General features: G+C 37.3%; 1 protein-coding gene across 1 annotated transcript in view; it reads right to left on the bottom strand.

Moving 5' to 3' along the window:
• GABRB3 (gamma-aminobutyric acid type A receptor subunit beta3) overlaps window positions 1–14,529 on the bottom strand; it is a 112,820-nt gene that overhangs the window by 24,792 nt on the left and 73,499 nt on the right. The window contains exons 4-6 of the mRNA XM_048930880.1: window positions 6,849–7,069; window positions 1,509–1,591; window positions 286–423 (exon numbers count right to left, since the gene is read on the bottom strand). Coding sequence (XP_048786837.1) covers window positions 286–423; window positions 1,509–1,591; window positions 6,849–7,069 — 442 coding nt within the window. The remainder of the gene's footprint in view (window positions 1–285; window positions 424–1,508; window positions 1,592–6,848; window positions 7,070–14,529) is intronic.

Here is a 14,529-nt window from a genome sequence, read left to right as displayed (position 1 = left end):
GGCTACATCTTTTAAACTGATGATTCAGAGGTGAATAACTTCATATTTATTTAGATCATACACGTTTAGGCGTATGGTTAAGTATGACACACATGCACACAAAAGAAAAAGGAAAATGAAACAAGAAATGCTATTTCACAGGCTCCTGCCTCCAGGCCTTATTGAGTCATTTCTTCAGCCACTCACACAACACAGTTCTAAGACTGTATATAACAATGATAAATAAAACAATAATTGTCATATAGAAGATAATTAAATACTGAGTAGGCAAATGATAATACTTGCCTGTGGCAAAGACAACATTCTTGGACACCAGTCTATATTCCACGATGGAGAACTGAGGAAGCTCAATCCTTTCCACACCAGTGACTGCATTATCTCCACCTCTCCAGTAGAACTCTATGTCGTCAGTCGTGTAGCCATCTGCAGGCCAGGCAGGAGAGCAAGTGAGAAACAACAGCAGACAGGAGCAGAGCTTCAAATACAGTACACGCGGTCTGTCCTTTGAGGCAATGAAAAGGATCAGAACAGTTGGACCAGTGTATGAATTTTTGTTCTAAATCTCTCCTGAAAAGGTGCTTGCATTACAGTCCGCACAGGAGTTTGAGGCAAAATACTGTGGTGGTATTTCTTTCTTTCTTTATTTCTATCATTCTTATAGCATTCACTCTAGGATTAATGGCCCCAATAAGACAGGAAATACCACCCATTAGCACTTTCAGGGATTGCAGGCAGCAATCTACAAAATCACAGATCAGTCTGATTTAAGATATCATACACATCTAGACTGATAACAAGTGCATATTTACATTGGTAATCACCAGAAAAAATGTGGATTATTCTATAAAGACAGATAAACATAGCTGGGGCAGATATTTTCCAATCACACTGAAGGGTGTGAGTCACACTGTTTCCATTAGCTTCTGCAGTGGACGACCCCAGCTGAATATAGAGCATGTACTAGCACAGATTCCAGCCAGTTGCAGAAATGGAGTAGGAACCCTTGAAGCAGAAACATACATCTGAATATTGCAGTTCTAGGACATGACTAGGTGGAAATGTGAGTCTGGTTCTATGTGGAACAGACCTACAAACCATAAATGGGGCTGATTTGAGAGCCCAGGGGGTCCTGCAACAAGACCATCCATGCATAAAAAAAGAAAGAAAGCAATATCACAGTGATCTTCTTCTTTAAAACGAATCTGATTAAAATATGAATGTTCATTCTCTTGTGTTTACAATAAGCATCCAGTCAGTGGCTCTGCTAACTCAGGCTGGAACAACAAACTGCTGCATTCTGTCCTAGACCTGTTCTCCTAGGATGGATCCTTCCGTAGACATGTATGAATCTGTATGTTTAAAAGGTCAAATAAATAAACAGAAGCAGATGATAATTACTTGATTCACACCATGGTTATAGACACCAGTGAAAATGTTCTGTATTTGTATAAATGGAAAACTACCCCACATCTGTGCCAAGTTTTACATGCGTCTTCTTATGTACGTACAGCTTTCTATTTCGAGAGTACAGTTTTGTTCATCTAGCGGGTATCTTCTCAAGTCCATCATACAAGCTGCAGTGGTTGTGATTCTGAAATACAAACACCAAATAGAATTGCTATACAGCTTGTAATCCTTTTTTTTTTCTTTTAATTGCTCTTTTTTTTTTTTTTTTTCTCTCACAGTGAGGATTCTCTTTGAAGAATAGCTTTACATAATTAAAAATCTGGTCCATACTTTTACAATGAGCAGCAGCTTACAACAACAGCAGATACACTGACCTCAACGGAAATACTCACCAAGACTTACACTCATGTGACCAGTCCGTTTGGGGCTCAATGAACCTATCTGCATATGCAAATATTTCAAAAACCTTTGCTGAGATTAAACAATATGACTCTATAGAAGAAAACACAAGGTGATAAAAGTCTGCTACAAATGTCAAAATTGAAAGAGCTGTGTGAATAACCCATTTATTGTTTCTGTGGCAGCTGGAGAAAAAAAGCCTGAAATGTTGAAGAAACATTGCAAGTCCAGCAAACCGCTTTGTTTAAAGTTCAGTTTTTTTCTCCAGTTTTCAAAAGTAAATTAAAAGAGATTTTGCAATGAAATGTTATATTGAATTTTCAGTTTTCCCCCCAACTCAGAATACATTTTTGCTTTTTAATTTCCAGTGCTGGCAATATAGCACACTAATGATGAATTTTTAAACCATTTCACTACTGATGAATCTGCATTTTTAATCCAACTCTTCTATACCAAGAGTGTCAGCAACACACACATGCATGACCGAAACAACTTATTAAGACATTCACAAAGCATTTGGCCTTTCTTTTCGAATTAATGGACTGACATAATTAGTAAATTTTTTTTTTTAATTCAACTTTTAGAAAGATACAACTGTGTGCACTAACTTGTGATTAACCTCCAGTGTATTTCAGAATACTGCGGAGTCATAGTTATCATTGCAATGTCAATGATCTCATCATTATGGATTATCTCTTATCAATCTCTTTTTAGTGCCTTTATATGAATTTCACATTTTTTTCTGGGCCTCATTAGGTCCATTCTTTACTGATCCTTTTCTAATTTAAACACAGCATGGACCTTGTACAGAGTTAATTCCTGAACAAATAATATTCTGGTGATAATTTATGCTAATGACACAGAAGGGAAAATGCATTAAATGCTCCTCGAAAAGATGGGACTCTCAATTTTAAGTTTTGTCCATGTGCTTTTTCCTGTTCAGAACTTTCTGTTTCATCCCTCAGGCTTTTGAAATGACAGCCAACTAGTTTGGTAAACTGGTTTAAAATTCATGGGCAGCATTTACAGATGAGAGAAGTAGTTAGACGTTTTTATTCAACTCTCATGCAATAAAATGCCCCACATCTGCTTTTACTATAAATGTCTCATCCAGTTCACTGAGAAACAGAAGAAAAAAATGCTTTTCCTGAGCAAATAGCTTATTTCAGGTAGATAACTTCACATAATATCCAAGGGAAGGGAGTTGCAATATCCCCTCCAACCATCTCACAGTATAGTAGAAGTCACACCTCTATGACTGTGGAAAATGATTTTGTAAGAAAGCATTCTAATTTCTTTGTATGGGGAGAGACAGTTGTATGGGCAGAAAGGCAACGGGTAGGTCAAGCAACAAAAAAAAGCTCAAGGATATATTTTCATTTGTGTTCTACCAGCAGACAGTGGAAAGGCACACATTGGATCATTGCCCCTCTCAGCCTAGGGCAGGATTATGCCTCTGCCACTGCTGTCCATTCTATGTGCCCTCAGACTGCCCTTATATTAAGTCCCATAAGCTTTCAGGTATCAGGTATTGATTACAGGATGACTTCAGGTCAACCCACCTCCAGCTGTCTGCTGGGAGATGCCCTGGTTCCATACAAGAATCTGTACATTCCTGCTCAAGCATCTTTTTATACTATGTATGCAGTATGTAAGATTTTAATTTCATAAATAACCAGTAAGAAACATACAAACAAAAAAGATACAGTTAGATGTAGAAAGGAATAGGTTTAGCAGATTTACTCAAAGTAACTTGAGTGCTTAGAGGTCCCCGCTGAATGAACTTTCAAGCAATCAAACTTAACTTGCACGAATGCTCAACAAAAGCAAATGCTAATTTCTCTAACTTGTGCATGCTACCAAAAAGAAAAGGTTTATTATTTATGGGATGGGATGCTTCCTTACACAGCAGGACAAGATTTCAAGAAGTCATCATTACAGCAGTGACAGGGAAACAATTACAAGCCAGATAAAGATAAAGCTGAACACAGATGCACATATATTTTGTTTGGAAGCAAGAAACACAATATATTTTTAATTGTTAAAATTCTCCATTCTAATTATCTGTCCTCTGGATATAGCTTCTCTTATCTTCCCTGTTACTTTATTATTAACCACTATGCCAGGCTGCCCAGAGCCACATCCAGCCTGGCCTCGAATGCCTCTAGGGATGGGGCATCCACAGCCTCCTTGGGCAACCAGTTCCACCCTCTGAGTGAAAAATTTCCTCCTAATATCCAACCTAAACCTCCCCTGTCTCAGTTTAAAACCATTCCCCCTTGTCCTATCACTATCCACCCTTGTAAACAGCTGTTCCCCCTCCTGTTTATACACTCCCTTCAGGTATGGGAAGGCCACAATGAGGTTTCCCCAGTCTTCTGTTCTCTAAGCTAAACAAGCCCAGATCCCTCAACCTTTCTTCATCGCAGAGGTACTCCAGCCCTCTGATCATCTTAGTGGCCCTGGACTGATCACCTTTCATATATTGGTAGATTGTACAGGGACACCATCGTTGATGTTCTAGGAGGTGCTGCATAAACAACTAACAGAAAAATGCTCTCTATACCCCAAAAGTTTACAATATAAATCAGTTGAAGTGATACAAATACATTTTATTTGACTGGGTCATGGTCCTGACAGATAATTTGATCCTCTCTTTATCTTAATTCAGAAATATATTCATCAAAAAAAAAAAAAAAAAAAAAAAAAAAAAAAGTCCAGCTGCAACATCTGACCATCACAACTAACTTTTCCATCTTGTGAACATCTATCATGTTTTATGTATGGGTGATAACCACGTGATACCTTCCATATAAAATAAATACATTCCTCCACTCCATTTATTTATTAACACTGTACTGCTTGAGAACAATTAGTCTACATATGACAAGTGTACAAGCAGTGGAAAAGACTGCTTTTAATTGTCAGCCTATAATGCCTTTGTTTCTGTTTTGATCTATTATGGAAAAGGCATTGCACAGTCCTAAATTTGTCTACTGTTCTGAACAAGGTGGGAAAAAAAATAGTATGATGCTCAAAGAAATTCCCCATAAACAACTTATACTCCAAAAGGCTACAGTCCCATTCCCTCATCTTCATAGACTTTTGCTGCAATAGCAAACTGTTTTTTTCTGAAGTAGACATAAAACTTGGATAACTGAAGGGCAAGCATTTCAAAAGTACGATAAATTCCACATTATTCAGAAGAGAACACAGAGCCCTTGTGGCCTAAGGATCACTTCTGCTACATTTCTTTTGAGGAACTGCTTTGCTCTGTGGATATTCTATAATTGGTTGCAACCCTCCAAAATTTCTTCTGTTATTTTCAGTGACCCCGTATTTTGTGGCACATAAAACTCCAGGTTCTGGTCTCAGCCCACAGGATGAATCACTGTCTCCAGCCTGCACCTTGAGACCAAGGCCACCAGGATGCTCTCAAGACACAATGCAAGAAGAAAAGCTAGTGATAAAGCAACATAAAACTGAGCTCTTTGGATTAGGAGAGCTAAGGGTTAGATATTTTCTTCCATCTGATCAAAGTATTCTTTATTTTGCCAAGTTTTAATTTCAGACAGTAATTCTTCATTAAGTAAATCAACTGCTTCACATTTAGCAAAATCTGACCACAAATGCTGCATGTTGTTTGAGAGCTTGTAAAGAATGTTGCCACACATGAGACACTGTTGAAATCCCTGTCAAGCGAGTACAATGAAGTCAAGTGTTTGGATATTCCCATTTTGCAGAACTGGACACTATCCTATTCAAATATAGTTTAACAGAAAATCCTTATCTGGATGACTCCAAATATTTTTAGAACGTGCCAGATATACTTTTATACATTATTATGACCACAAGGATTCTAAACTCCATTATTTTTCATTACTTTGCTTTTGGGAATGATTCTTGAGATGCATATCTTGCATCTTTCTTTATATTTAACTACCTGTGAAAGAATCCTATGCTTGCAGTGCTCAATATTGCATATAAAGTACACAAAATGAAAAGCTCATTTTGCTTAAGTTAATTTTAAATACGTTTTCTGAAAATACTAAGCTTATTTGAAACTTCTTACTAGGTTGAGACTATTTTTATTTTGTCTTGTTTTAATTTTGTCTACAGATGTGTGGGCTATAATATAAAAGGAGTTAAAGGTGATTGACCAAGACCCAAGTCAGACAAAGAGTTCACCCGCTCATTAAAAACAAAACAAAAAAACAAAACAGGTAATATTCTGATACTGTAAATCTAATCCATGTGCAGCACATTTCAAATCTCATTCATTTTTATACTTTGTCCCACAATTAAAAATGTAAGAAAACTTCCTATGATGGAAACAAAGTTTACATTACCAAAGACTTGTTTTGCCGATATTGTGCAAATCACCAGAGCATACAGAATTTACCTGTCCAAAGAAAGGAATTTTTTTATACTGCTGAGTGTTCCATCAAGTTTTTTGGCTTGTTTAATTATGTACATTTATTAAGGCAGGGGTTTTCTGGCACTCTTATTCATAAAAGTTATGATAGAAAACAAAGAAAACACAGACCAATCCTAAAACACAGGATCATGTAAGGATGCTTTGTTGCTCTCGTTTGAAATATAAAATGCTGTAGTGCTGATCCCTGTTTGAAAAAATTGCTGAAGGTACATAGAGGCATGGTCTTAACAGTACTGAATCCATTTAACCAGAACTGTTTGTAGCTTTCTTTTTCTCTACAGAGAACATATGCACACACATTCAAACCTACTGCCTCTATTTTGAGCAAAATGTTCAGGTTTACAATTAATATTTGCCTTTCTGCTTCATGCAGCCACTGGGCTTTCCAGATATGGCAGCTCTACATAAACAGATAAAACCTGACTGAGAATGCTTCTGGCAAAATTAAGAAACATTGACTGTGTCATTTATTTTCTATGGGCATCTTTCAGAGTTGCAGGGAAGGTTACATAATATGCTGCACACTGTAATAACCTTGTACCAGGAAACAAATATCAACAATACATAACAATGGCTGTGAAATCTTCATCACGAAAGTACAGACCTGAGGCCATAAAGCACCGTTCCATCTGGATGAAGGCGAATCATTCGGTTCTTCACAGTAACACCGTGCACAAATGATTTCTTGTCATTTAAGAAGTAGGTGTCAGGCACCCAGAGTTGATCTGCCACTCGATTATCAAGCGTCAGGTTGAGAGGTATGCCAGCATATGCCAGTCTCTTATCTCTCCAGTACTGTTGAAAATACATAGTCAAAGTGTAATCCTGGTAAGAAGAAACAGAAGTACAATAAACAGTCAATAATTCATGGCACAACTAGAAGAAAAAGTATTTTTCTGTCACTTGTTTACTTCACTGCTGCTTTATTTTGTATATATGTATATGTAAAAAAGCTTAATCAAAATGTTAAATATTCCTATCAGCTATTAAATGATTCTAATAATTCAAGTATCATTGTGGTCTAAGAAAGATTTTCAAAACCTTAAGAAATGCAGCTCTTACTGTTATCTTTTGTCTTTTTCCTCCTTTTCTTACATGCAGTCCCAAAAATTACCTAAAAATGATGATTCTGTGAAATGATAAGCAATGTAACATAAAAATACTATAGTTTTCCCTATTTTCAAAACTGATAGATGAACTGAAAAACCCTAGAAGTATTTGAAAACAACATTCAAAATCATTTTCTAAAAACTGGTTGCCAAGTTGTTGCTTATGTATGTGCTTTTGTGAGAGACTGCATCTGGCAGGCACATAGAGCTTTGCTCACCAACAGCCGACATCTAATACATACTAAAGTCAGTGTTTGGTTTTCATAACTTTGCCAGTAGAAGTCTATGGGGTCAGCTGTAAGCTGTGATCGCTAAGCCAACTTAATATCCAAAACATGGATATAGAAACCTAAAAGATTCAGCTTGAAAATATCAGGTTTTTTTCAGAATATGCTAACTTGCTTAGGTCATGTCATGATAATGCTTTAGACAATATGCCTCACTCGTGCTACTATCAAAACGTATAAAGGTGCATGGGAGTGCTTCCAAGTTCGATGTCAGCAAAGATGAAAATCACATGAAACAGCCAGATTTCCTGTTTGAAATGAAAAAGCTTTGTTTTCTTTCCCACATGGTTTTCAAGGTGTGGAAGAACATTTTCATTTTTACACAGCCTTGTTTAAGCAAGAAATAAAAGAAATACGCAACTAAACATAATACCCTGCATATGGAAATTAATGTTTGAAATCAAAGAAAACACTGCTCTTAAGTCTAATAATATTGTTGTATTTAACCATGATAGAAACGGGACAGTAAGTACAGGTCATTAAAACTCTGATTTTCAAATTAGAGAAGCGCTTTAAATGAAAAAACTCTTCCCAAAACACTGAGAAATTTATGCCATCTCCAAACACATTTAAATATTTAGCAGCAGGTGTGCAAACCACAGGATACCTGCATTTGCATCTGGTTCTACAAGCTGCTGATACAAAAGCCCTCAGGCTTGCTGCCTGTTTGGGAAAAGGCTGCTTGGGGTTTTTAAGTACAACTGTTGGGAACAGACCATTCCTGTAATGGGTCTCATGTGGAGACAACCCAACTTTAGGCAGTGATCCGACTCTGTTTCCCTCAGCCCCTAAAGCTTCTTCTTGAAAGCAAATGAAACTCCAGCACACCTTTCACTCTCAGAGACTTTGCACTGTTTATTCAGTGATTCATTCTCTCTAATGAGGTAGCTGCTATAGCTTTAAGAAATCAATTTTAATTGCTTAGCAAATAAATCATTATAGTTATCAAGGGCAAGCTGTTCCTATTTTAACAAACCTTTGAAAAGAAAGGACCAGCAATGGGAGAAAGCAGCCCACATGCAACTGCGTGAATGGGAGCTCATCCTTTAAAACCCAGATCTGAGATGACTGCCCAGGAGTATGTGTGGCAGTTCTTGTTGGAGGCTCTCTGCAGTGGGACTCACTGTCAGTGCCCATCAACCAAGCAGCACTCGTTGTGCCTGCCCTGCTCCATTAGGAGGAGCTCAGTTCCATGCAACCAGCTTGTTGATGCTGATGTACTGGAATGAGCATCCTCCAACAGTTTCATTTGGGCTTAATTAAAGCTTGTTTCTATTAACATTCTGAATTTGCTGTGTGTTTGAGTTTTGTAACGTTTGCAGTCTGACATCAAGAAAGCTGTAGACATAAAGCTCACTATGTATAAATGTGCAAAATGCAAGACAGAAATAAAGAAATAAGCTGTCCCCATATGTTATTGAAAGGAGAGAACCTAGATGGCACTAAAATGTGACAGAAGCAGTACATTTGTACACAGGAGTGTTTTAGGCTAAGTTCCTTTTTCCTTTGATAAAAACAATACATGCTAACAGCTAATGAATGGATCAATTAACTAAGTAAAATATGTGCAATAATATAAGCAATGACATTCCCTCATTTTATTTATTTAACCGAAGTTTACTGTGTCAGGGAAAAACAGAGAAAGGAGTTTACAAATTGAATAAGAGGCATGCTTGTTCACCATTACTCTTGTTCTGATAGCTTATAGCTACAAAAGCAGCGGCAGCAAACATATTAGAACAGCGTTGAAACTTTCTGGTTGCACAAACAACTATAAAGTTCCTCAGGGCAGCTCCACCAAAGGTACCACTGGAATCTAAGCGTATTAAAACCTACAAGGATGCCATTCTTTGACTAGCCAATTTATGAGGTTCTGTACCCACAAAAGAAATTTTCTCCTTTTTCTGCACTCCAGACGAAAATGATGAAATGGTTTGAACATGGACTGGAAAAAAAATGCAGGTAACATTTTTCAGGTAAAATGAGAAAATGGATTTTTACTCCTAGGTAAGTAGCCCAAAAAGTTTATTTAGGATCACCTTCCTTCAGGGATGCTTATGATGACTACCCCTGATATAGTGGTCAAGAAGGTAGATGTCTAAAGTCAGAAGAGATTAATCCCACCACAGCTTCTGTCAAAGATGATACAGACCTTCCAGCTTTACGAAATTCTAACTACTGCACAGAGCAGCAGTCAATTTCCTCAACTGCAAAGGCCTTCATAAATCATATTTTTTTCCCTATGATACCATAACACGTTCAAGGTCCACCTTTCCCCCTCTCCAGTTCTTCATACTAATAGATATGTCAGGTCAAGAATGATAATAACAAACAACAACAACAAAAAAATAACGTTCAAAAGCCCTGACAGAAGAATGAACACAGTGCTTCTGAAGCACATGAAAGATTTTAGTTTACATATTAGCAGGAAATTCTTTACCAATAGGGCAGTGAGACCCTGGCACAGCTGCCCAGAGAAGTCGAAGGTGCTTGAGACCAGGCTTGATGGGGCACTGGGCGACCTAAGCTGATGGGGGGCAGCCCTGCCTATGGCGGGGGTTGGGGCTGGGTGGACTTTAAAGTCTCATCCAGCTCAAACCATTCTGTGACTCTATGAAATGTCTTCAAAATGGGCAAAGCTTGACTGCACAGGCAACAAGAGACTTATTTTACATATTCAAAGACCATGGACCATCTACTGCAGTCATGTCAGTAATGTAAGGAAATACAGATACATTGTTGTTTTTTCAACACAGTTTCCCTTGGGAAAAACAAAAGAAAAAACTCAAATAGCAGATAATACTTGGAAAAAAATTCAGACAGAATGGTAAAGAGGCATCCAGCCCAATTTAAATAGATCATAATATAGCTATTTTTCATAAGCATTATCTATTATTTCCAAATAAGCAAGAATTACATACAAATGTTATAAAAGTTAACTACATTCAAACAAATGTTTAAGTCTTTCCTGCATTATAGTTGTCAGATTGAACATAACTTGTATGAAGTACGATTATCACTTGATGCACTTCAGACAGGCAGAAACATTGTACTGTACTCCAGAAGAGCACCTTATTGCACTCGCCACTAATTAACCACTAATACTAATACAATGCAATATTAAAAACAAACCTGTTTGTGTACCATCACAGTGTTGCCTACCTTTAGCTTCTCTGTCCTCCACTCAATAAAAAAGGAAAGAAAAAAATTTAACCGTAGTTTGTTCATCAAAATAAAATTAAAAGCATTTTAACAGAAATAGGGATCTAAAATTGATGATCACTGTTTACAGTTTGCTATGCATTCAGAATGTAAAAGTTATCCATTAGCTGTAAAAATGTTTTTTCAAAATGACTGCTCAATAGAACACTATAATTAATAATTATGATGGAATACTATAAATATGTCAGTTAATCAAAATAAATTATTCATTCAGAATAAATGTATTGAAAATTACTAGAAACATAAAAAGGAGTTATCCAAAGAGTATTCAATTTCTTGAGAATACAGTCCTACATACACTTGATAATGCAAATTCCTGTCTTAGATTTGCATTTGGATATAAATTCACATTGTTCTCTTGACCAATAGACACTGTAATTATTAACATCGGCTAATAGATGATTTTTTTTTGGCGGAGCTAAATAAATACTCATTCAGTGGATAAAAAGATGTAAGAAAGTCCATGCCTTAGTTTCCATGTAAGTAAAAATTACCTTCCTTTACATTCCAAAAATTAAATATGGCTACTGCAATATAAGGAGCTATTTTAGAAGCACTGATGATTGAGTTACTTTCTTTCCAATAAGTCCGAAGTGAATTGCAAAGCCAAACTCATGAATCCTATGCACGACAACACAGCTGTAAATCTGTTCCTCCACTACACACAGAAAAGACCTGAGAAATAGTTCATGCACACATTAATTCAGTTACAGTTAAACATGAATAATAAAGACATTCAGAATGGCTAGCCTTAAGAAGTCAGAACTTACCAGCAATACTATTCAAGTGTCTGAGCTCATCACTTAAATGTTTTTTCTGAGAATTCAAAATGTTCTAAAAGGTTCAAAAATATTCACACTATAGAAAAACACTATCCATTATACTTTATCTGTTGACAATTTGATTAAGTTCTTTACAGAGAGAGTGGTGGGGTGCTGGAACGGGCTGCCCAGAGAGGTTGTGGACGCCCCGTCCCTGGAGGTGTTCAAGGCCAGGTTGGATGGGACCCTGGGCAGCCTGGTCTAGTATTAAATGGAGGTTGGTGGCCCTGCATGTGGCAGAGGGGTTGGAGATTCATGATCCTTGAGGTCCCTTCCAACTCAGGCCATTCTGTGATTCTGTGATTTTCCCAATACAAAAATACTGTACATAACTTTGTCAGTTGTCACTGAATGCCTATTGCTTCGCAAAGCCTTTTACAAAAGAACTTTCTGGTCAGAACCTTGTATGAGACTGGTGTTAGTAGTTTATGAGAACTCGAGTGAAGGAGATGGACACATGCACACAGACCCTCTGTTGCCAAAACATCTTCTAATATTTTGTAGTCTCCCTGTTATGTTTAAGATTCATCTCACCTATGAGATCCTGATTCAGAATTCTGTCCAACATCACTTGGAAACTCTACAATAACAACAGGTTACAAACATGGCACATTTTCTCTACGATGTGGATAAAATATTCTTCTGTTAAGAAAGTACAGTGTTAAGGAATCTGTTACACTAATTTCACTTTGATCCTCTGTATATCCATGTTATATTCATATCCTTTATATGAAGTGACCATTATTTTTTCCCACTTCTACTAAAGCACAGGGAGTTATAGATAGGTATAGGACATATTTAGCCTTGAAGAGCCTATTTGATGCTTCAAAATGTAGTTTTCCAAAGAAATAAATGACAATCCGCATCACTCTTGTCCTTTCCCAGCCTTTGGCACAAGAGTTCCCATCTCCAAAGAACCGGTTCCCCCACCGAGCATCTCTTGGCGCTCTGAGAAGGTTGCCATACCAACCAGCACTGGGCTTTCTGCACACATGGTTGACATAGCAACCAGCCCCAGCAGCATTCTCCCCTGCTTTCTGGTGTGAAGTGGTGGTCACTATCAGAGAGGAGAAGCTTCTGGGCAGGAAGAAAGGGAGTAACCAGGCAACGTTCACCTATGGCTGCCTCATAGTGTGTTCCTGCTGCAGCCATGGGAGCTTACCCTTCAAAAGCTGGACATTGGCTTCTTCCTTTATGTGTGCCTCTGAACACAGTAAGTTTTTGGGGATGCCATCCTAGTCTTGGGATGCTCTTTTTATCCAGACATCAGAGCACACTAGCTGCTATGTGAGCAAGGACTTCGCTCGAAGTTTGGCAGGCAAATACAGAGACAGAAATAATGCAAATATTTCAGACCAAGGACATAAGTCAGGACAAGATGACAAGAAAGCTATCTAATTCTTCACAGGTAGGGGGAAGAGTACTTAGAATATCCTTTCTCTGATTCAAAGTATTGTAGGTCTTGACACCAGACACTTTTAAGTAACCAGGAGCTTCTATTCCCAAAGGGCTGATCAAAGGAAAGCTAATGTACACAAAAAATTTACACATTGGGGATATAATGCCTTCCAATATGCTGGCAGAAAGCTAGCTAAAAGAAGCATATTATACCCTTCCAGAGCTGCCCAAGATTGTGTGGAAAACTGCAATCAAAACCCACTTGATAATGGACAGATGAAACATAAAAATCACCACCTGATGGAGTTCTCAAAAAAAAAAAAAAAAATTTAAATGTTTATGTTATACACTCAAAAGATAACAAAAAATGAGATTAATTAATAACATATACACTCTAAAAAAACCCAATCACTCATCAGAAAGAAAAAAAAAAAGAAAAAAAAAGAAAAAAAAACCTAGGCTTAGTGGAATACTGAATCTGTTTCATGCAGAACCAATTTATTTATTTTAGAGCTGACAGGACCTCAAGAAAACAGGTACATTTAATTGCACTAATTGAAATCCTGCTAACAACCTACAGGGAGGAAAAAAATCAACCTCTATCAGCTGTCAGCTGGTTCCCACGATTGAAGCAGCTGACCTTACAAAGATGGGAACTGACAGGTAATGGAGTGTTCCTCCTACACAGTCACGGGATGTGCCACCACTGAGTTACAGAACTGAGCTAGCGCCCTAAAATCTTAAAGCTATGGGATTTCTTGCCAGCTATGAGATAGGAGCAGAGATTAGAAATTTGGGATCTGTTCGGTACTCATTTCAGAGAATGTCACGCTTCTATGTTATTCTTTCCAGAAATATGTCGCATTATAGCCCTCTTTGACATTACCTGAAATATCAGTAAAAATCTGAAGGAAAAGTGAAATAAAGAAAGCTCTACACATTGACGCTACTTGTCATATTTCTCCACTGCTTTCTGTTTACATCTAATCCCTTTAGTGTCAGTAAGGTGTCCCAGGACAGCAGTTTACCAACTACCTCCATAGTTGTACGTACACAATTGCATTTATGGTCAAAGTATTCAAAACACATAACTCTGTGCCATTCTTATTTGCTATCACAAAACATGAAAACCATCTAAAATCATCTTCAGTGAAAGCCATATTTCAGACTGAAAATTCTGCAGTCTTTTTTCCACTACAGAATTGTCAAAAGACCTTTTTAAAGAAACTTCAGCACTTGTGTACTATTTTTTTAATCACCCAAGAGTTAAGAAATAAAACAACACTATATTTAGAAATCGAAGGCTAAGGAAAACATGCACTTGAATGAAAACTGAAATACATGTCTGTTCTCATCCACACTTTTTGCTTAAAAAAAGGAATATTTACTCCAAAACATCTTAAATTTTCTCACCTCCAAATCTATTTATTTTCTGACTTGGGAACCAG

Source organism: Lagopus muta, chromosome 1 (genome assembly GCF_023343835.1).
Source record: "Lagopus muta isolate bLagMut1 chromosome 1, bLagMut1 primary, whole genome shotgun sequence".
Taxonomy (NCBI): domain Eukaryota; kingdom Metazoa; phylum Chordata; class Aves; order Galliformes; family Phasianidae; genus Lagopus; species Lagopus muta.
The sequence above is the reverse complement of the archived record's forward strand: the minus strand, read 5'-3'. Positions and strand labels throughout refer to the sequence as shown.